At 39.6% G+C, this 24,484-nt stretch overlaps 1 protein-coding gene across 3 annotated transcripts in view; it reads right to left on the bottom strand.

The window, feature by feature from the left end:
* adamts17 (ADAM metallopeptidase with thrombospondin type 1 motif, 17) overlaps window positions 1-24,484 on the bottom strand; it is a 329,457-nt gene that overhangs the window by 12,178 nt on the left and 292,795 nt on the right. For all 3 annotated transcript variants that reach the window (XM_051711565.1, XM_051711576.1, XM_051711587.1), the window contains one exon: window positions 11,812-11,964. In XM_051711565.1, coding sequence (XP_051567525.1) covers window positions 11,812-11,964 — 153 coding nt within the window. The remainder of the gene's footprint in view (window positions 1-11,811; window positions 11,965-24,484) is intronic.

The raw sequence follows: 24,484 nt of genomic DNA, 5'->3' as shown, positions 1-24,484 counted from the left end.
TTTTACAGGAATACAATAAACAAATTATTATCAAAAACATCAAAGGTCTTACTAGAAAAGAAGAAATTATGATCCAATGTGAATTTTCTTGATAAAAAAATATGATCGTGCATGTAAGATGGCTAGAAAAAATCAGCTTTAAGCTTAGCTCAATTTACACAAGGTTAATTTCTATTTCTTCTGCTCCTAACTTACTTCAAACTTACTTCTCTGTCTGCTCGTATGAATGTAACACATCATAAGAAAGTGTTTCACTGCTGTTCAAATACACTTTGGATCGCCTCATTTATATGTATAAATGTTTTCCATCTGAAAGGACTAAATATTAAATGAAACAAATGACAATAAAAAAACAAAGTAATCTTTTCAGTAATCAAAATACTTATAAATGTAATAAAACATAATAAATGTAACTGTATTCTAATTACCAATTATTTAAATTGTAACTGGAGTGGAATACAGTTACTTACATTTTGTATATTAAATACATTATCCTTAAGAACCATAACAATATTAATGCTAATAGGTCTAATAATCGAATCTGCAATTAGGAAAAGTGCAGGAGATCCTGTTTGGATATGAGCAAGAACAGTTGACTCGCATGGAGGACATGGAGATCTAGATTGTTCATTAAAGTTTTTTATTTTTTTAGCAGGCAAATTTGTGTACTTTTGTGTATCTGTATACAAACAAAATGTTCATAATTGTTTGAATAAATAAAACAGGCTACTAATACTGAGAAAAAGAACTAATAAAAAAATCTGAATATTTATGAGTGACTCTTTTAATAATAAAAACAACAATAATAATAATAATAATAATAATAATAGCAGTAGCACAAAACATTTGTCATTACATCGACAGCCGTGGCCCTTGACTTTGTATTGGTGACAGCAGGGCCGGCCTGTGGGTTTGTGGGGCCCTAGGTGAAATCATGAAAATGCCCCCCCCACCCCCCGGTGTGAAAATTGTCATAAATTTAAAACATCCATAGAACCACAGCAAACATGATGAGCAGATTTTTTTTTTAATAGAAAGCACTAAAAAAGAAGCACTATACGGTATAGCTCGGTAGATGACAAAATAACGTGTCCGATAGCTTTTTTTTCCCCAACATGAAGATGTTAGGTTAAAATGTACATGCATGCTTAAGGGAATATGTGTATTTTAGGTGCTGTGACAAGTCACCATTTTATCTCCTTATTTTGATCACCTTTCAACTTTTGTCTCAATTAATATGAGGTCATGTAAACTGCAAGTATGATAATTACTGGGTAAAATTTAGGGTTTGCATAGGTATCATTAAAGGTGCATTTAGTAACTTTTGTCTTTGTGTCATCTTGGACTTACACTGACACCTAGTGGTGTGGATGCAGCATCATTTAAAATCAATAGTTTTCAGTTTCAGATGCCATTGTAGAAATGATTCACAGTCAGCCATGATTACTTTAATCAATGAGTGAAAGTGCCAAATAACAGGACGGTTACTGAGATTAAGCGAGTAGTATTCAGCTGGACATGTGATTCTAACATGGCAGCCCCCATGTGCGGACCCTCTCCATGTAGAATAAAACAGCTTTTATAAAATTACTGATATGACTGGAGTCTTAATTTTAATGTGAATGCTCATGATTTCCTACATATATTGCAAAATTACAATTCATGTCTTTAGGAGTTTAACTTTTTTAATGAGGAAAAAATTACTGAATGCACCTTGAACAATGTATAATACAATTGCCAGCATTTATTAATCTTGGCTAATGTCAGTTTATAAAAATACAATTGTTTATTGCTTGTTCATGTTAGGTCATATTGTATTAACTAATGTTAATTTATAAATTTTTTAATGTTAAAATATATTTAGAAATTAACATTAACATTAACCAAGATTATTAACTATTGCTTATTGTTAGTTAAATGTATTGTAGTGTAATGTAGTTAACTAATGTTAACAAACACAACCAAACGTGTTACCATGGGGGGGATGGAGGGAGGTAACCCCTTAATGGTCGGGGCCCCAGACGGCCGCCTGTATCGCCTGTATCCTGTATTATAGACCAATCTCAAATCTCCCATTTATATCGAAAAAACTAGAAAAGGTAATGTCCTGTAAACCATGTTAATTTTTACAGAGAAATTGTATATTTGAAGAATTTCAGTCAGGATTTAGGCTCCATCATAGTACAGAGACTGCAGATTTACAAATGACCTGCTGTTATCATCTGATCATGGCTGCATTTCTCTTCTAGTACTTTTAGATCTTATTGCTGCCTTCGACACCATAGATCACGACATTCTCTTGGATAGGCTTGAGAATTACGCTGGCATTTGTGGACATGCATTAGTTTGGTTTAGGTCCTACTTAGCTGACTGCTACCACTTTGTTTGTGTAATTGAGGGACTGTCAGATCAAATTAAAGTTAAGTATAGAGTGCCACAGGGATCAGTTTTAGGGCCGCTGCTTTTCTCTTTATATATGCTTCCCCTGGAAGACATTATCAGGAACCATGGAATGAATTTTCACTGTTATGCCGATGATACCCAACTTTATATTTCTTCGAAACCCGATGAAATGTCAAGATTTTCCAAGTAAGAAGAGTGTATAAATTATTTCAAAGATTGATCCTTCAACTCAATTCTGACGAAACAAAGGTTAACTAATAACTAATTATTGGAACAAATTTGACTCTCGATGGATATACTGTTACATCGTCTTCTACAGTAAAAGATTTTGGTGTTATATTTGATAGCAATCTATCCTTTGAAAAACACTTTTCACATCCCTGTGCTTGCAGAACAGCATTCTTCCAGCAGAAATATTGCTAAGTTACGACACATGCTCTCTGTTTCTGATGCCGAAAAATGAATTCATGCATTCATGACCTCAAGACTAGATTAGTGTAATGCATTACTGGGAGGATGCCCTGCAGGTACAATAAATAAACTTAATTTGGTTAAAAATGCAGCAGCTTGAGTGGAAATATGATCATATCAGCCCAATACTGGACCCCATAGTGAGCCTTGATAATCCCAAGGTTATTTTACTCCAGTAACCAACATCTTATGGAGTTTTTTTGTTCCTTGCCGTGGGAGCCTTTGGCTTGCTCACTTGGGGGTCTAAAAGCAAATATTATTTACTTATTAAAGCACAATCTACAAATTTTTTTTTTCAAATTTTTATCATATAGCACAATTATGACTAAGAAGTTACAGCTTTATTTTCTGTTATAACTTAATTTCCTGCACAGCTGCTTTGAAACGACGTCTGTTATTAAAAGCGCTATACAAATAAAAATTATTTGACTTGACTTGAACAGTATATGTAGAGTTGACCAAGGCTAAAGTTGATCAAAAAGAGAGACACATTAAGAATTTGGAAATATTGTAATATTTAAAATAAATTATTTTAATGTCATTCTATCCCTGTGCAACATTTTCCACATTTTTAAAGCCTTAAAGGATTTCATATAGTCCTATATTTTATGATTCCAAGTTAAATATGACTAAATGACTTCTTAGAGTGTATGTACACCTTAAGTAGGACAATTTAATAATTAATTACAATATGAGAATTAATCGTCATAATTGTGACAAGCCCTAATACACACTTATTGTCATGTATGACAATTAATTTTTTAAACGTGGGCTAAATTCCATAATTGTAACAGCCCTGTAGGGCTTTACCAGTTGTTTAGATCAGTGTTACTATCAGAAATAATTGGTAATTATTTCTTTAGTTATTAATTAATATTTTAATTAATTAATTGAATCTAACTCATTAAAACCTCATATGGGGCTCCAGTAAATGCAATTAGCAATAATTAATAATTATCAAAGATAATTATTAATTATTAAAATCAATAGAACATTGATGAGAATCAATGTTAGCTTTTTTTTAATCCTTTAAATCAACAATAATCAAAGATAATCGTTAATTGTTAACATCGATGAAACATTAATTAAAATTAACACTAGCTTATTGATCATTCAAATTCAATCAAAGATAATTATCAATTATCAAAAATCAATAGAATATTAATAAGGATTAACATTGACGGGGCACCACCCTGGAATCAGGGACTAATAACCAGATAGTATAACTGTCTCAATATTAGATTGTTTTCTTAGGAAAATCAACATCAGAAGAATATCGATTTTCGGGGAAAAAACAATGAATGAAGGTTTGAATCCGAGCACTGACATCCCGTCAGCATGACACAGGTGTATGCAAAACAAACCAAAACACTTCTCTTTGTAATATAAACAAAAGTTTATTTATGCAGTAATATCAATTAATAATTAATACAATGCAGTCAATAAACTTCCGACTTACAACTACAAACTAAACAGTGATATGATTAGATATGGAAATAAAAATAATTCTTTAACACATAGGGTGTGTGTGTGTAAGGAGGGACGAGCACAAAATAGCGGACGTGACTCTCGTGGAGAGTATGTCACGCGAGACTTCCGGCCAGGGAATATGACCGTGAATGGGGGCGGAGATCTACCAGTTACCGCGTATATCCGCTTGTATGATAGCTTAGGGACAAAGCTGGGCTTTAGCATTTAAGCTATCTACGAGCCAAAATGTGTGCCAGAATGTTTGTGAGGGGTCGCGTGCCTGCGTGTGTGTGTGTGTGTGTGTGTGTGTGTGTGTGTGGTTAGTACGAGAGAGAGAGAGAGAAGTGACAGCCCTAAGCTGATTTCGTGATCGTGGGAGAGAAAGCAGCTGTTTAGTTCATCGCTCAGAGATGCGGTGGACGGCTCGTAAACAGTCCCGTGTACTTTGACTATTTAGTGGATGAACTCAGTTGCTGTCTCGCCCACGATGGCGAAATTTGCACAACAATCCAATTTGGTTGGACCACAATACAGCAAAACAAATTCGTGATAATTAATACCCTAAGTATTAATAATGAGCGGACATGGTGGTCCGTAAACTGTACAAGCAAAAGCCTTGAAACACAAGAATAACACGCTATAATATTCTATCTCTGCCCAGACATAAACCTCTTACTTGTATCGCATGAGGACACAGGTAGAATGTGTTTTCCTCCGTCCTTTAACTCTGACCCAGTTCCTTGAGGCTCGGGTGATGACGGGAGGCCGTTTCCTCGCTCTGTTGGCGGGTGGTACGGCTGTTGATTCTCGGCGGGCTGGCGGAGAACTCAGAAATGTCAACTTGATTGAAGATGGAAGAGAAATCTTTAATCTCTTCACTTCTGTAGGCCAACGGATGAAGATGCGAATTGCTCGGCGGTCTCCTTCGGGTCTGTTAGAGTGTTCGGTTGAACACAGAGTAATCTCAACTCGTCCAGTGAGATGGAGATTGTATGGCTACAGTTTCAAGTTGAACATTACTTCCTTGTGCCACGAGGCTGCACCTGAGAGCAGCAAAAAGCCATGTCCGTATTCGGTGAACTAAGTCGCTGGAAGTGAAATCTTTAAGCATTTCAGAATTATTTCAACTCCTGATGATGTCATGTTCGAGGGACGTTCTGTTGTGTGCCTCATCCAATAGGAGTCGAGAGTTCGATCCTCCAGTGAGCAAGGCTTCATGGATTTGTAGTCTGTTTTGGACTCCCTTTGTTTGATTTTGGCGCGATTTTTATCAGTAACATTTACGACATGGAATGTGGGGGCTTGAGTTATGTTTTTACAACTGTGTTAGGCCTGCCTTTGTCTTCTATCTGAATACATGAGGCCCAACATATATATATATATATATATATATATATATATATATATATATATATATATTTTTTTTTTTTATTATTATTATTATTATTTTTATTTTTATTTTTTTGCACCAAAACTGTCATAATTTAGTAATATATTTAATAATTTTCCACCCTGTCTCTGGCCCTCTGTCAAAAACGCTCGGTTTTAAGCTCTCTGGACCTTTAAAACTTCCATGTAAATGCCCACTGTTATGATTGGTTAACATTGTGCAGCCCCTCCAATACAGCCATATTTGAAACGCAATCCAAAGAAAATGAGCAAACTCCACAAGACCACAACATTTATAAAACAAAATTCTAGGATTAACATACTGTTTACCGCACATCCAACACATTTCATCTGAATATATTAAACTGTTCACGCAGCATCATAAACTATTAAACAGTCATGACACATGAAATATTCATGAATTAAATTGTTTACTTACATTTTTGCAGTCCAATATTGTTTTAACTGCCCCATCTTTCAATAACTGCTCCTTTGCAAAGCTTGAATCATATTGTGACTGGTTCACAAGCAATCCACGCTGAAATGTTCTGAATATGCAAACGTAATATAATCCATGGTGATATTGGGTGCTTCAACAGGCCAAAGCAGAGATGCTGGTCTTCACATCTCTCATCTTCCATGTTTGTTTACACACAGAACGAAATGTGTTTTCCCCAGTCTGTGGCAGCCACAGAATGAAACACGTTTTTAAAAGTTGCGCTTCTATCACTCTTAAAACAAAGCAAACATAGCTGGAAATGCATCAAAAAGATAAAAGACGTCCATATAGGTGCATGTTCACAAAAGGTTATCAATTAAAAATAGCACAGATGGGTGCAAACATGGTCCAGGATGCTTTTAAAACAACATGAAACAGCACAGCTGAATGAAACTGAATGGAGGTCTCTTTTTAGAGTTATAACTTGACATTGCATCTTTTAAAAGCAGCGTGAGATGAATTATAACAGTCAAAGCTGTTCATCTAGTGTAGAAAAACCATTAAATCTAGATAGGCACATGAAAGTGTCCTGTGTATGTCTCCTCTGGATAAATCTCCCATGACAGGTCATCTCTCCTCTTTACCTCTGTGATTGAGAGGTGAGCACCAGTGGGCGGGGCCAAGGGTGTAATGACGAAAAGTAGGCATTGATGTCTTGCCGAAGAGGCAGTCATTTGCAGATGTATTTGATCACTGTGGTGTCACAAGTTCCACAAATTCCAAACGGCCCATTTCTAGAACCTTGTTTAAATAAATGCTCTTTTTCTATTAAGGAGGAAGTTTCCAGTTCTGAAACTTACTGTATGTTTTTATAATACAATGACCTCTTATATGTCAAAAGATCAAGGAAAATTTGATTTCTCATGTCATGACCCCTTTGAACAATGTTCATGTGCTAACATATAATTAACTGGTTTTACACAAGTCAAAAGTATAATTTAATATGACTGAAACAGACGCGGAGTTCAGTATGACGTAAACAACTTCCTGACTGTCTTGATGTGCAGAGGCTACCAACATCCTTTACCACATCGCCCAATCCTATAGTCTAAGAATTAATGCGGAAAAGACCAAAGTTATGACCATGGATGGATCACAGGCCAACATTCACCTCAATGAAGCCCAAACTGAACAGGTCAAAGAATTCAAATACCTGGGATCACTGCTGCAGGAGAAGAAAGTGGCATCTACCACCAAAGTCCACAGCAGGATTGGCCAAGCAACAGCAGTGTTTGCTTCGCTCAAATGGTGCCTCTGGAAGAAGGCCAATATCTCCATCAAGACCAAAATTCACCTCTTCTGAACACTGATCCTGCTAATTCTCCTGTACGGTTCGGAAACATGGCTCAAACCAGACATGAAAAAGCTTGAGGTCTTTCAAATGCGATGCCTGAGACAGATCCTGGGTGTTTCTCTTCATGATCACCACCATAACGAGACTATTCAGACAAGGTGCGACCATCAACCTTCAGTCGAAGAATAAATCCAAAAACACAGATTGCGATGGTTTGGCCACATCTGCATAATGAACACCAGTCGAATACCACACAGGCTCCTCTGGTGAGAGTGACCTGTCCATTGGAGGGTTCAACGAGCAGCACTGAAGAAAACGTAGCTAAAACACATTGAGGTAGACCTACGGAACCAGCGAATGACCATCGATGAGGCTAGAAATATCGCCACCGATCACCAAGAGTGGAAGCGTATCATGAATGACACACGGAATCCAGCGGCACCTACAGCAGCATATTGGTTTAGAGGACGACCTGCTCCCCAATCGCCAGCTAAGGATTAAAGATGAAGAATATGACTGAATCAACCTGATTATATTAGGTTACATCAACAAGGTATTTTTAAGGGATAGGTCAAGTTCAAATAGATCCTTATGGTAACAATTGCACAGTACCATTTTTAAGTAGTTATGGTTCTAAAATTGAATTGGATGAGCCGATATGACATATCGATAGGATATTGGTCTTAGTGGACTAGATCTAGATCTGGACCAAGACCAATATCCTATGATATGTCATAACCACATTAATATGCTAAATAATTCCGAGAGTTGGCATGACTGAACTGATATTAGGTCAGTAGTTGAGATCAGACACTCACACCTTAACCAAGGATCAATCCAACCATGTGGTCCAACCACATGCTTCGCCTCAGTTTGAAATATAAAACTTATGAGGCTGAACCTTCAAACATCTTTCTGAGGCTCTATCTCAAAGGACTTCACCATCTGCTGCCACTGATGGGGAACGTTGGTAAGGTGAAGCCAGCTACCAGAAGCTCAGAAGGAAACACACCTCAAAGAGGAACATCCAAGATATCCTAGGGCCCCAATTAGTTGTGGAGTCTTGAAAGTCATCCATAAAGGTGAATGTGATATTGCTACGGAAACTCACTCCATGGAAGAAAAAAAATCATGATGAGAAAGTGTAACTACTTTTTATGAGAGCATACTGGTATAAATATTTGAGCCAGCTTTTCAGAGACAGATCATTTGGAAATATTCAGAGTGGATTCATGATTGGAACAGTGATTCAGACAATCACATGTTCTCCATTTTTTTGGCAAAAATGATTTGCAGAAATAAAAAAAACATTTTATACATATATATTTACTAAAACATTTGAAAATATAAAACAGTGAACAGTGTTAAATCATTCCGCAAATGAATGATTGAATCAGAGTTTTGAATTGATTCTAAATGGACTTGGTCTTGCCGAACTTTGTCGGAAGTATGCCATGTGGAGAAGTCCCATGGTAGGTCCTACCCTATGGGGGAGGATTTTCTACAAACATGGTGACTGGGGCAGAGGGGCCTCTGCCCAAGGAAGATGCAGTTTACCAAAAGGGAAACGAATTAGTGGAAGATATATGTCGCATGGGGTTACCTATGGGGAACCACCACATGCGGAGCACCTACCCCAGTACAGGGCATAGTTAGCACATGTACTGAGCCGGCAGCGAGTCGCATGGGGTTACCTATGGGGAACCACCACATGCGGAGCACCCACCCCAGTACAGGGCATAGTTAGCACATGTACTGAGCCGGCAGCGAGTTTCTCCATGAACTCGACTGCCACAGGGCACGGAGGAAATCAAACACAGTTTGTGAACACTACTGGGAGTCTACAGCGCACATCTTCAGCTCAGAGGAGGTGAAAGGTACTATGCGCAAGCGATACAACCGGCCAGCTGTCCCGGACTTACCTGCTTGTGCGTGCCACTACACGAGATGAAACCGGTTTCACCCGGAGATTGTAGAACCTTGCAAAGGTGTTGGGTGTTGCCCAGCCCGCTGCTCTGCAAATGTCTGTTAGAGAGGTGCCAATGGTCAAGGCCCAGGAGGCCGCTACACCCCTGGTAGAATGGGCTCGTAGCCCTGCCGGGGGCGGCATGTCCTGGGTGTGATATGCCATTGTTATGTTTTTCGGAGGGCATAACTGGCTTGTTTATGCTCCTCCGCGTTCCCGGAATTGAAAGCGGAGGTCCGCACATTAAGTGCCGCACGAACATTGCTATTGATCCATGGCTTCTGGTTCGGATAGATCCATATTGTTCTGGTTGGAACTACGTCCTCCATGCACTTTTTGATGAAACACATTATGCTATCAGTGTAAACCTCGATGTTGTCATCAGAGGCTGACCGGAACATCTCCCAGTCCGTGTGATCAAAACAGTCTTGTAGCATAGAGTCTGATTGGTCCGACCAGCACTGGATCATTCTGAGGGTGGGTGCTTCCTGTTTCAGTTTCTGCCTGTAAGTGGGCAGAAGCAGAATGGAAGAGTGGTCCGATTTGCCAAATGGTGGGCGGGGGAGGGATTTGTAGCCATCTCGAAAGGGAGAGTAGCAATGGTCCAAAACCCGGTCCCCTCGTGTGTTGAAACTAATGTGCTGGTGGTATTTTGGTGCGACTGATTTGTAACTGGCTTTATTAAAGTCCCCGGTCACAATGAATGCGGCCTCAGGGTGCGCGGTTTCCTGCTCACTTATACTCCCATACAGTTCCTTGAGTGCCCGGTCTGTGTCGGCTTGTGGCGGGATGTACACAGAAGTGATAATGACCGCTGTGAATTCCCTCAGTAGCCAGAATGGTCGACACAGAAGCATGAGAAATTCCAGATCAGGAGAGCAGAAAGACTTGACAGAATGTACGTTCCTCTGATCACACCAGGATTTGTTGATCATAAAACATACACCACCACATCTGCTTTTACCTGAGAGGTCTTTCGCTCTGTCCGCTCGGTGCACGGTGAACCCCGCAGGTTCAATGGCTAAGTCTGGAATCTCCACAGACATCCAAGTTTCTGTAAGGCAGATAATGCAACAGTCTCTCGTCTCTCGTTGAAAAGAGATCCACGCTTTCAGCTCGCAGAGCTTGTTATCCAGAGACTGAACATTTGCCAGACTGAACAATACTGGGTAGCGGGGGTCGATTTGCGCGGCGTCTTACTCTCATGAGAACACCGGTTCTGTTTCCCATTTTCCTTTTGTGTTTCCACGGCTGTGCAGCCCAGACAAAGGGCTCCGCTGGTGTGTTTGTAAACAGCGGGTCGGCATTGAGGAATTTGAAGTCCGGTTTATGGTGTGAAATTGCTGAACCAATGTCCAAAAGTGTTTGTCTGTCGTAGACAATAGGGCAGACAACATCCAAGACAAAAAACATAAGAACTGTGAACAAAACAAACAAAACACTGCCATGTTGTGTCGGAGCTCGCAACGCAGCAGCCATACTCGTCGCCATCTTGAGTCCTTCAGTAATCTCAGTAATATTGTGAGTTACAAGATGTGGTGTAATTCAAACATCTTTATTAAATATCTCCCGATTAAACAGCATTAACAATAGTAACACCTGTAGAGTCCAGAATCATGCACTCTTTCTCCACTTTCCTTTCATCTCTTGCCCTCATGAGCGAGCACGCGTTCACCTCATTAAAGCTGAAGCAGCAACAAGTGAAAAATTATTTATTTATATTTATGTTATATATAAATTAATAAACTATTAATACAATCATCCAACTAAATGAAAAGGCAGGGAAGGAATTTATTCATATAATAATTCTTTACATAATATTAAGATACAATAATATAATGTATTAAATATAATTAAAAAATAAAATAGAAATAAAATAATTATATGAAATAATGACAATGAATCAATAACCAAAAATGTCACATTAAGTCTAATTGCACCTATGAGTTATCAGTTTGTCTTCAGTTTGACACTAAGATTCATTTTTTATAGGGCTATCTTTCTTAATATAGATAATATTTTGTTAGCCAATACTTGTTTTAAAGTCTTATTTAAAAAATAAAAAATAAAAGCTTTTTTAATAAGCCTTTTTAAACTTTTATAAGCTTTTTGTCAACAAAAACTAGGCAAACTGATATTACTGAGAAGAGGAAAATTAAATGAATAGTGACAGTGTGCAGAAAGCTTACATATAGCCAGTTATGACAGAGATCCTGATAAAATGTGAAGTGATCAGTATCGGCCAATCAGGTGACAAGAAGATCAGTATCGGCTGTAAAAATCTTGATCGGAGCATCCCTAGTGTGTAGGTGTGTGTACCTTGGACCATTCACCAGTCTTCCACTCGTAACATCTGGAATGATCCTCACAGGTCTCCACCTCTGCAGGGCGAGATGCGGGATCACAGAGACCCAGAGGATTCGTGCAGGTCACTGTCCGTTTCCTGCTGCCTTGACCACATTCAGATGAACACTGATATAGAGACAGAAGATGGAAAATATACAATATGGAGCAAATGGGAGAGTGAGCAAACAGTGTGAAAAATAGAGAAAAATAAAGGCACAAACAAGAGTAAGGTCTCTCTGCTGGCTGAATCCACTCTAATAAAAAGCTTACAGCATCAACATCAAGCTGGAAGAAGACCCAGACATTCAAATACAACCACAGTGCCCTCCACAGGCCATGCCAAAGCCACAAAGATATAAGCGCACACATCCTCTAAAAATGTTTTGATGTAAAAGCAGGGGTGATTTTAGAATATCTCTCTTTTCATACATACAGTTCCGGTACTTCTCCCTCAGTAACCTTCTAGATGAGAACTCTTCAGAGGAACAGTTAACCTGATGAGACTTTTCCCTCTTGTATTCACACACACAAAAAGAACCCCCGTAGTGACGTCATCTAGTGTCGGTCATTTTTCTTCTGACGTTGTTAGCACGTGCGATTCAAAAGCAACAACAACAAAACTTGCTGCCTAATCAGTTAATGCTTAACCGACAACTTTTTGGAATGAATTGAACTCTTAAGGAAACTGGTCTCAGAACAGTTTGAAAAGCACCTTATTTTCATCCTACCTCCTTATATAGTCTCCAAAAGCAGCATTTTGCAGTTTTCAGATGCAGCCAACATCCCAGGATCCCAGGAAAATTTTTATGTACTAATCCATAATAAATCATTTTATTTTCTGTATAGTCACACAGTACAAAATGTACAGATGTGCTGAAACTCAAAGCATGTCTCAAAGTCATGCAGCAGCTCTAAAAAGTACCTAAAAAGGGCTTTAGTTCCTACATTTTACATGATTCAAGCTAGCCAGATAATATTGATTCAGTCACTTTCTATAATAAAAATGTATCAAGTTATAAAATTAACCAAAACACCTTGAAGAATATAGTCTAACCATATATTATTGTTACTGTCTATTTACTTGTCATAATCTTTGTTTTTTCTGAAGGCCTGACAGGGTGGAGCTCAGACTCAAGTGCTGCTTCAGGCATGCGATTTGTGAAACAGTTGTCACACTTTGCTTGTAAGCATCAAGGAATAAATTCTGACTGGATAAACTTTTCGTTTTTCTCTGTTTGTTTGTAGATTAATTAAGAGTGGAAAGTGATTAAAAATACATAGGCAAAAAGGTGATTGAGAATGAAAGCATGAAAAATATTTATTTATTTGGCATGTTCGGCCAGCAGAGAAGGCTTTGCTGGCCCTGAGAATTCGCCACTGCCTGGAAATGACAACACTCTGTGTTTTATTCTGGCTTTAGCTATCCCAGCTTTGTCAGCGTTACACCATTCTTCAGGCGCATGGTGGATGTGGCAATGTTTCTGTCATTCTGAAAGAGTGTCACACCAGTCTCACCTAAGCAGAACTTATTTTGCCTTAAGGTGTATAGTGTAGGGAAGGGCAAATGAAGCCTCGTGAAGCATTGAAGCTTTCCCCTGATTGCTCTGGGAAAAGTTTTAAAACCTTGGGAGTGTCGAAAACAGGCCATATGCTGGTTGGTCAAATCCAAAGCAGCATAAACCTGGGAATGCAGCTCTATTAAATGAAGAGCCTGATGTAGTTTTATTCTACTATGCACAAATGAAAGCCTAACAACGCTAAGTGTGTTGATTTTCAGTTTCTGATAATATAATTCTCTTTCTAAATAGTCAATATGATTCAATGTGATAATTATAATAATGAACATAAATACGACCAACACAGTTGTAAGAGGCACGTTTCTGGTGCTCTACTTATATAATATTACTTGTCAGGATATATCATTATAAAATTTGAAAGACGTTTGTAAATCGACTTAAAGTTACAGAAACCTTTAGAGCTGAGGTCTTGATTACAACATTCAGACTGGATAGAAAGTGAGGCTTAATTTTTCGTCGATCATGTGAAAACAATACACGCTGGTTGTGACCAAAAAGCTCTATTTTGGTCTCGTCACTCCAAATTACAGTGTGCCAGAAGCTGTGAGGCGTGTCAAGGTGTTGTTGGGCATATTGTAACCGGGCTTTTTTGTGGCATTGGCACAGTAAAGGCTTCTTTCTGGCAACTCGACCATGCAGCTCATTTTTGTTCAAGTATCGTAATATTGTGCTCCTTGAAACAACCACACTGTCTTTTTCAGAGCAGCTTGTATTTCTCCTGAGGTTACCTGTGGGTTTTTCTTTGTATCCCGAACAATTCTTCTGGCAGTTGTGGCTGAAATCTCTCTTGGTCTACCTGACCTTGGCTTGGTATCAAGAGATCCCCGAATTTTCCACTTCTTAATAAGTGATTGAACAGTACTGACTGGCATTTTCAAGGCTTTGGATATCTTTTATATCCTTTTCCATATTTATAATGTTCCATTACCTTGTTACGCAAGTCTTTTGACAGTTCTTCTCTGCTCCCCATGGCTCAGTATCTAGCCTGCTCAGTGCATCCACGTGAGAGCTAACAAACTCATTGACTATTTATACACAGACACTAATTGCAATTTAAAAAGCCACAGGTGTGGGAAATTAACCTTTAATTGCCATTTAAACCTGTGTGTGTCACCTTGAGTGTCTATAATAAGGACAAACATTCAAGGGTATGTAAACTTTTGATCAGGGCCATTTGGGTAATTTCTGTTATCATTATTATTTAAAAAGGAGCCAAACAACTATGTGATGATAAATGGCTTCATATTATCACTATCCTTAAATAAAAGATCCTTGCATGATCAGTCATTTTCAAAATCAATGCCAAAATTTCACAATTTCTGCCAGGGTATGCAAACTTTTGAGCACAGCTGTATATATATATATATATATTAGTTGAAGTCAGAAATTTACATACACTTAGTCATTAAAACAAATTTTTTAACCACTCCACAGATTTAATATTAGCAAACTATAGTTTTGGCAAGTCGTTTAGGACATCTAATTTGTGAAAGTCTGGTTCATACTTGGGAACAATTTCCAAATTCCTGAAGGTACCACGTTCATCTGTACAAACAATAGTACACAAGTATAAACACCATGGGACCATGCTGCTATCATACCGCTCAGGAAGAAGACAAATTCTGTCTCCTAGAGATGAATGCAGTTTGGTGCGAAAAGTGCAAATCAATCCCAGAACAACAGCAAAGGACCTTGTGAAGATGCTGGAGGAAACAAGTAGACAAGTATCTATATCCACAGTAAAACAATTCCTATATCGACATAACCTGAAAGGCCGCTCAGCAAGGAAGAAGTCAATGCTCCAAAACTGCCATAAAAAAGCCAGACTACAGTTTGCAAGTGCAAATGGGGACAAAAATCATACTTTTTGGAGAAATTTCCTCTGGTCTGATGAAACAAAAATGGAACATTTTGGCCATAATGACCATTGTTATGTTTGGAGGAAAAAGGGTGAGGCTTGCAAGCCGAAGAACACCATCCCAACCACGAAGCATGGGGGTGGCAACATCATATTGTGGGGGTGCTTTGCTGCAGGAAGGACTGGTGCATTCACAAAATAGATGACATCATGAGGAAGGAAAATTATGTGTATATATTGAAGAAAAATCTCAAGACATCACCCAGGAAGTTAAAGCTTGGTCGCAATTGGTCTTCCAAACAGACATTGACCCCAAGCATACCTCCAAAGTTGTGGCAAAATGGCATAAGGTCAACAAAGTCAAGGTGCTGGAGTGTCCATCACAAAGCCCTGACCTCAATCTGATAGAAAATTTGTGGGCAGAACTGAAAAAGCGTGTGTGAGCAAGGAGGCCTACAAATCTGACTCAGTTACACCAGTTCTCTCTGGAGGAATGGGCCAAATTTCCAGCAAATTATTGTGAGAAGCTTGTGGAAGGCTACCCAAAATGTTTGACCCAAGTTAAACAATTAAAGGCAATGCTACCAAATACTAACAAATTTTATGTAAACTTCTGACCGACTGGGAATGTGATGAAATAAATAAAAGCTGAAATATATTACTCTCTCTACTATTATTCTTACATTTCACATTCTTAAAATAAAGTAGTGATCATAAGTGACCTAAGATCTGAGGGAATGTTTTCAATGATTAAATGTCAGGGATTGTGAAAAACTGAGTTTAAATGTATTTGGCTAAGGTGTATGTAAACTTCTGACTTCAACTTTATATATATATATATATATATATATATATATATATATATATATATATATATATATATATATATATATTAGGGGTGTAACGGTACACAGAAGTCACAGTTCGGTACCTACCTTGGTTTTGGGGTTAAGCAGTAAACAGAATGCACTCTTGCATAGGCCATATTTTTTGTAGGGTTGATAAAAAACAAAAGGTATTTTGTCACGATCAGCTACAAAACTGAAAAGCATCTCTTGTGTTATAAAAGTACAAAATAAATGGAATAATGAAAAATAAAACTTGTGCATTAGGAGAAGCCATTCTTTTTTTGGTTTGGTGCATAGATTGTCTCTTCTTCTTCTGCTATTTTTCCAGTTGTGGCAGTTAGCAAACAGCATTGCATTACCGCGCACGCCCCCTTCTGGATTGGAGTGTATCACCTGTGACTGACACAGATGTATTCTTCGTCTGACTGCATGCATTGAACCGTGACGTCAGTACCGTGATGGTTCGAGACGAATACATGTACCGTTACTCCCCTAATATACATATACTGCATAAGCCTAAACATAGATATTATCATTCAGTTCCTAGCATTAACAGTCTCATCTTCTGATATACTGTATCCTCCTTGTGCTACACTTCAGTCGACCATACCATGGTCTTCAAACTCATGACCTTCAATGGAATCTTTTCGAGCCAAGTGACCATCAAAAATGATACTTGCCATCCGTCAAGCTTTTCGTTAATGTAATAGTCCACGAATCTCTGACACTCTATCAGAAGTGCTTTGCTGGATTCATAAACACAGTTACCATTAGTTTTACACCTGTTAGACGATTTTGTAGTTGTCGATTGTTCTAGTTGCATGCCAGACCACAGTATTTCCACTTTAAGGTCTGTTTTCTAAAAATTGGCATGCCCATCTCTCAAGAAAAACAATCGGTCCCACCACTTTATAGAGTTCCAAGGAATTAACCTCGACAGTCAGCATATGGTAGCCTCTCTTCCTCTCAAGAAACTCACCTGCATTCGTCATAGCATGTCCTCTTTTGTTTCTGCAAAATCTGTGACTCGCTTCTCTATTAGGGCACCTAAATTTCAAATGCTAATTGTTCCCCAGGGGTGTGCTTTCATCTCCAGACACTGGAACTGTTCTAATCTGTTCCAAACTTTCAAGATCTCATAACTCTCCATCAAGGCAGCAGTAAGACATGCATTTCTGGCAGGGTTCGTACACATTTTGACTAATTTCCATGACTTTTCCACAAACTTTTTTGCAACGTTTTCATATGTTTCTACAAGGGCTGTTGATTTATTGTGTTAATTTGATGCAATTAATTACGTATAAAATAAAGCGTTAAACAAACTAATGCAATTAATAAGGAATATTCCTACCATCTGAGCAATTCAAGCTTGAAGTACCACCTGTTTTCAGCAGAGGTCAGTAAATGAAACTCAAGCTGTATGGGCAAAGCGCAACTGTAGAACAAACCACACTCAGGCTTGCTTGACACTTGCGACATCACAAGATGAGAACTCGTTCTTGCGTTCAAACACAGTTGGACAGAGCACAAATTCCGAATGCAGGGATCTCAAGTTTTTTTCTAAGTTTCAAACAACGTTTAAGTTAACACAGCGACATAAAAATGCAGTGTTTTTGGTGCGACACAACCAAAGCACTCTAAAAGCGTTCATCTAAAGCATGTTTACACTGACACGTCCTTAAAAAAGCCCTTATAATAAATATATCTCTGACAGATTGACTAATTCAATTGCAAAATGGATTGCTTTGGACTGTAGGCCAATGACAGGATTATGTTCAATAATATAGAAATAAATATATTCCCTTCTAAAGCCACTTTTTGTCTTATCAATGCTTTACTCATCTGCCACAATAATGTAATGCATTTTATTATTATTTTTATAATGTATATTATTTTTATAATTATTTAAATATAACTATTTATAATTATTTGATCATTATATATTATTGTTATTATTGAGGGGCTTTCTCAGGAAATATTTATATATGCAATCAGTTGCGGTTAATTCGATTAATTATTTGCCATATCAAGCAATTAATTCAATTAAAATTTGTAATCGATTGACAGCCCTAGTTTCTACCCATTTGTTTAAAATAAAATTCAGCATCGTGTATATACAGTGCATCCGGAAAGTATTCACAGCGCTTCACTTTTTCCACATTTTGTTATGTTACAGCCTGATTCCAAAATGGATTAAATTCATTATTTTCCTCAAAATTCTACAAACAATACCCCATAATGACAACGTGAAAGAACTTTGTTTGAAATCTTTGCAAATTTATTAAAATAAAAAACGAAAAAAAATCACATGTACATAAGTATTCACAGCCTTTGCCATGACACTCAAAATTGAGCTCAGGTGCATCCTGTTTCCACTCATCATCCTTGAGATGTTTCTACAACTTGATTGGATTCCACCTGTGATAAATTCAGTTGATTGGACATGATTTGGAAAGGCACACACCTGTCTATAAGGTCCCACAGTTAACAGTGCATGTCAGAGCACAAACCAAGCCATGAAGTCCAAGGAATTCTCTGTAGACCTCCGAGACAGGACTGTATCGAGGCACAGATCTGGGGAAGGGTACAGAAAAATGTATACAGCATTGAAGGTCCCAATGAGCACAGTGGCCTCCATCATCCGTAAATGGAAGATGTTTGGAACCACCAGGACTCTTCCTAGAGCTGGCCGCCAGGCCAAACTGAGCGATCGGGGGAGAAGGGCCTTAGTCAGGGAGGTGACCAAGAACCCGATGGTCACTGACAGAGCTCCAGCGTTTCTCTGTGGAAAGAGGAGAACCTTCCAGAAGAACAACCATCTCTGCAGCACTCCACCAATCAGGCCTGTATGGTAGAGTGGCCAGACGGAAGCCACTCCTCAGTGAAAGGCACATGACAGCCCACCAGGAGGACTCTCAGACCATGAGAAACAAAATTCTCTGGTCTGATGAAACAAAGATTGAACTCTTTGGCCTGAATGGCAAGCGTCATGTCTGGAGGAAACCAGGCACTGCTCATCACCTGGCCAATACCATCCCTACAGTGAAGCATGGTGGTGGCAGCATCATGCTGTAAGGATGTTTTTCAGCGGCAGGAACTGGGAGACTAGTCAGGATTGAGAGAAAGATGAATGCAGCAATGTACAGGGACATCCTTGATGAAAACCTGCTCCAGAGCACTCTGGACCTCAGACTGGGGCGAAGGTTCATCTTCCAACAGGACAATGACCCTAAGCACACAGCCAAGATAACAAAGGAGTGGCTACGGGACAACTCTGTGAATGTCCTTGAGTGGCCCAGCCAGAGCCCAGACTTGAACCCGATTGAACATCTCTGGAGATATCTGAAAATGGCTGTGCACCGGCGCTCTCCATCCAACCTGATGGAGCTTGAGATGTCCTGCAAAGAAGAATGGGAGAAACTGCCCAAAAATAGGTGTGCCAAGCTTGTAGCATCATACTCAAAAAGACTTGAGGCTGTAATTGGTGCCAAAGGTGCTTCAACAAAGTATTGAGCAAAGGCTGTGAATACTTATGTACATGTGGGGTTTTTTTTTTTTTTAAATAAATTTGCAAAGATTTCAAACAAACTTCTTTCACATTGTCATTATGGGGTATTGTTTGTAGAATTGAAGAAAATAATTAATTTAATCAATTTTGGAATAAGGCTGCTTAAAGTGAAGCACTGTGAATACTTTCCGGATGCACTGTAACAGTCTAAACATACACAATACCACTAAAGCAATGACACACAGAATTTGCTTTGCAATAATTGAAGACATTTTTATTTATTTTTGATTTGAACACGTTGTTTTTGCCTTGTCTTGTCCTCTCATCACATCTTTTGGATGTCTCACTGTCAGTTTTTTTTTTTTTTTTTTTTAATGTCCACTTTACAAGCCACTTTTATCCTTTTCAAACAAACAGTGGAAAATACCGGTGTATAGGCTATGCATGTTCAGTAAAATGTTAACCGCTGGATTCAACATTAATTAAACTCTGGGCACCTCCCGAGATGGTCTGAGATCATTTGCAGCACTCACATATAAGACAAAATTCTTGAAAACTGTTTTCGGACCACTGACACAGAGAGAAATTCTTCAAATGCGCATTCTGTGAGAAGCGCTCAACAAACTGTGAATCAGACATCAACGGCTTTTCTTTCATTTGTTCTTCAAAATATAAACCGTCACATATAATATGTAATCGTTTAGTACTAAAGGGTACAGAATTGCATTTATATTAATATATACTGTGTATATATTAAATCAAAATGGGATGCAGTTTGACCTGTATTTTAGTACCTCACATACAAACAGCTGAGAATGTTTGTCAAGGTTAATGATTACAGATTAGAATGGAAAACAAATTGAAAGAAATACACCTGAAACGGACACCTTTCATGGGAGAGCCACTACATTGGCTGTTGCTCCGGTACACGGACGCGACACTTGACAGAAGCAGTCAGGGGAAGATCAAAGGACATCAATGACAATCAGTGCATGGCTTCTGTCATTCTTTCCACTAAAAACAGGAGAATGTAGGATGATACTGAGACTTCAAATAAAATCAAAATCAAATCAAATCACTTTTATTGTCACACAGCCATATACACAAGTGCAATGGTGTGTGAAATTCTTGGGTGCAGTTCCGATCAACATAGCAGTCGTGACAGTGATGAGACATATACCAATTTACAATAACATTAAATTAACACAGCACAATTTAAAGTCTAATATACACATAATTACACACAACACAATATACAAATAATAACATACAATGTACAGTATACAATACACACAATATAGATACACATTATTCAATAAAAATAAAAAATATATAAAAAAGTATATATAGTAGTATATATAGAATGTACAGTAGGTTGTATTGTACTGTATTGACATTCAGGCTGTCGGTTGATAGTAAGTTGTTAAGAGAGAATATAATATAATAATAATATCAATTATGACAGTCCGGTGTGAGATATAAGAGTAAGAGTAATAAAGTGCAGTGCTGAGGTATTTTGATCGTGGGAGATCAAGAGTTCAAAAGTCTGATTGCTTGGGGGAAGAAGCCATCATGGAGTCGGCTGGTGCGGGTCCTGATGCTGCGATACCGCCTGCCTGATGGTAGCAGTGAGAACAGCCCATGGCTCAGGTGGCTGGAGTCTCTGATGATCCTCCGAGCTTTTTTCACACACCGCCTGGTATATATTTCCTGGAGGGAGGGAAGCTCACCTCCGATGATGTGTCTGGCAGTTCGCACCACCCTTTGCAGTGCTTTGCGGTTGTGGGCTGTGCTATTGCCGTACCAGGTGGAGATGCAGCCAGTCAGGATGTTCTCTACAGTGCAGGTGTAGAACCATGTGAGGATGTGGTGGTTCATTCCAAACTTCCTCTGCCGTTTTAGGAAGAAGAGGCGCTGATGAGCCTTCTTCACAATGACTTCAGTGTGGATGGACCATGTGAGTTCCTCAGTGATGTGGACACCCAGGAACTTGAAGCTGCTGACTCTCTCCACTGGTGCTCCATTGATGGTGATGGGACTGTGTTCTCTGTCTTTTCTTCTGAAGTCCACCACAAGCTCCTTTGTCTTACTGACGTTGAGGGAGAGGTTGTGCTCCTGACACCAGTGTGTCAGAGTGTGCACCTCCTCTCTGTAGGCTGTTTCATCATTTTCAGTGATCAGACCTACCACCGTCATGTCATCAGCAAACTTAATGATGGCATTGGAGCTATGTGTTGCCACACAGTCATGTGTGTACAAGGAATACAAGAGTGGGCTGAGAACACAGCCCTGTGGGGCTCCAGTGTTGAGGGTAAGTGATGAGGAGATGTTGCTGCCTATTCTAACCACCTGGCATCTGCTTGACAGGAAGTCCAGGATCCAGCTGCACAGCGAGCTGTTTAAGCCCAGAGCCCGGAGTTTCTCATCTAGCTTGGAGGGCACTATGGTTTTGAATGCTGAGCTGTAGTCTACAAACAGCATTCTCACATAAGTGTTCTTTTTTTCCAGGTGGGAGAGAGCAGTGTGTATTGTAGATGCAATGGCATCATCAGTGGAGCGGTTGTTGCGGTAAGCAAACTGCAATGGGTCAAGAGAGAGAGGCAGCACAGAGCAGATGTTATCTCTGATTAGTCTCTCAAAGCATTTGCTGATGATGGGGGTCAGAGCAACAGGACGCCAGTCATTTAAGCAAGTTATTTTTGATTGCTTTGGAACAGGCACAATGTTGGATGTTTTAAAGCATGTGGGGACTACAGACAAAGAGAGGGAAAGGTTGAAAATATCTGTAAAAACACTAGCCAGCTGGTTCGCGCACGCTCTGATGACGCGGCCCAGAATGCCGTCTAGGCGGATATTCACCCGTTGGAAGGATTGGGTTACATCCGCTACAGAGATGGAGAGTGAACTAACCTCTGTAGCTTCGGCAGCAAGAGCTCTCTCCGCGAGGGCGGTGTTATTTCCCTCAAAACGAGCATAAAAAGTATTTAGCTCATCCGGGAGAGAGGCAGCGGTGTTCATGGCGGAGTTTTTATTCCCTTTAAAGTCCGTGATGATGTTAATTCCCTGCTACATGCTTCTAGAGTTGGTGGTGTTAAACTGTCCTTCAATCTTGCTCCTGTACTGGTGTTTTGCTGTTCTGATAGTTTTTCGGAGGGCATAACTGGCTTGTTTATGCTCCTCCGTGTTCCCGGAATTAAAAGCGGAGGTCCGCACATTAAGTGCCGCATGAACATCGCTATTTATCCATGGTTTCTGGTTCGGATAGATCCATATTGTTCTGGTCAGAACCACGTCCTCCACGCACTTTTTGATGAAACACATTACGCTATCAGCGTAAAGCTCGATGTCGTCATCAGAGGCGGACCGGAACATCTCCCAGTCCATGTGATCAAAACAGTCTTGTAGCGTAGAGTCTGATTGGTCCAACCAGCACTGGATCGTTCTGAGGGTGGGTGCTTCCTGTTTCAATTTCTGCCTGTAAGCGGGCAGAAGCAGAATGGAAGAGTGGTCCGATTTGCCAAATGGTGGACGGGGGAGGGATTTGTAGCCATCCCGGAAGGGAGAGTAGCAATGGTCCAAAACCCGGTCCCCTCGTGTGTTGAAACTAATGGGCTGGTGGTATTTTGGTGCGACTGATTTGAAACTGGCTTTATTAAAGTCCCCAGTCACAATGAACGCGGCCTCAGAGTGCGCGGTTTCCTGCTCACTTATACTCCCATACAGTTCCTTGAGTGCCCAGTCTGTGTCGGCTTGTGGGGGGGATGTACACAGCAGTGATAATGACCGCTGTGAATTCCCTCGGTAGCCAGAATGGTCGACACAGAAGCATGAGAAATTCCAGATCAGGAGAGCAGAAAGACTTGATAGAATGAACGTTCCTCTGATCACACCAGGATTTGTTAATTATAAAACATACACCACCACCTCTGCTTTTACCTGAGAGGTCTTTCACTCTGTCCGCTCGGTGCATGGAGAACCCCGCGGGTTCAATGGCTGAGTCTGGAATCTCCGCAGACATCCAAGTTTCCATAAGGCAGATAATGCAGCAGTCCCTCGTCTCTCGTTGGAAAGAGATCCGTGCTTTCAGCTCGCAGAGCTTGTTATCCAGAGACTGAACTTTGCCAGTAGAATAGTGGGTAGCGGGGGTCGATTTGTGCGGCGTCTTACTCTGATGAGAACGCCGGCTCTGTTTCCCCTTTTCCTTTTGTGTTTCCACATCCGGACTGCCCAGACAAAGGGCTCCGCTTGCGTGTTTGTAAACAGCGGGTCGGCATTGAGGAATTTGAAGTCCGGTTTACGGTGTGAAATTGCTGAACCAATGTCTAAAAGTGTTTGTCTGTCGTAGACAATAAGGCAGACAACATCCAAGACAAAAAACATAAGAACAAAACAAACAAAACACTACTATGTTGTGTCGGAGCTCGCAACGCAGCAGCCATACTCGGCGCCATCTTGAGTCCAAAAATGATTGCTCATCAAGAAGTGGACAATTATCACTGCTCAGACTCACAAGCAAATATCACCATAAGCTTCCTTAACATGGTGAGTTATTACATACAAATGTCCAAAGCCTTAATATATTCAAGTAATAATGTAAATATGAAATTTACTAATTATTTTACTTGTACACTAACCATATGAACTTGAGCAATCGTGAGCGAACTTCTCAAGCATGACAGTATGTTTACACTGGCACGTTGTAAGCAAAGGTGAGCGAGCATTTTCAATGCATTCCTATGGAAGTCAAGCGCCACACTCCCGAGGTGCATTGTGGGATTTAAAGTGGCGCAGAGCAAGCATTGCGGGTGGCCAAGGGCATCGAAAAAGTTCATATTTCTCTGCTTTATGCAAATGA

This window comes from Myxocyprinus asiaticus, chromosome 1, assembly GCF_019703515.2.
Source record: "Myxocyprinus asiaticus isolate MX2 ecotype Aquarium Trade chromosome 1, UBuf_Myxa_2, whole genome shotgun sequence".
Classification (NCBI taxonomy): domain Eukaryota; kingdom Metazoa; phylum Chordata; class Actinopteri; order Cypriniformes; family Catostomidae; genus Myxocyprinus; species Myxocyprinus asiaticus.
Note: the sequence above shows the minus strand (reverse complement) of the source record. Positions and strands in the feature narration are given on the sequence as shown.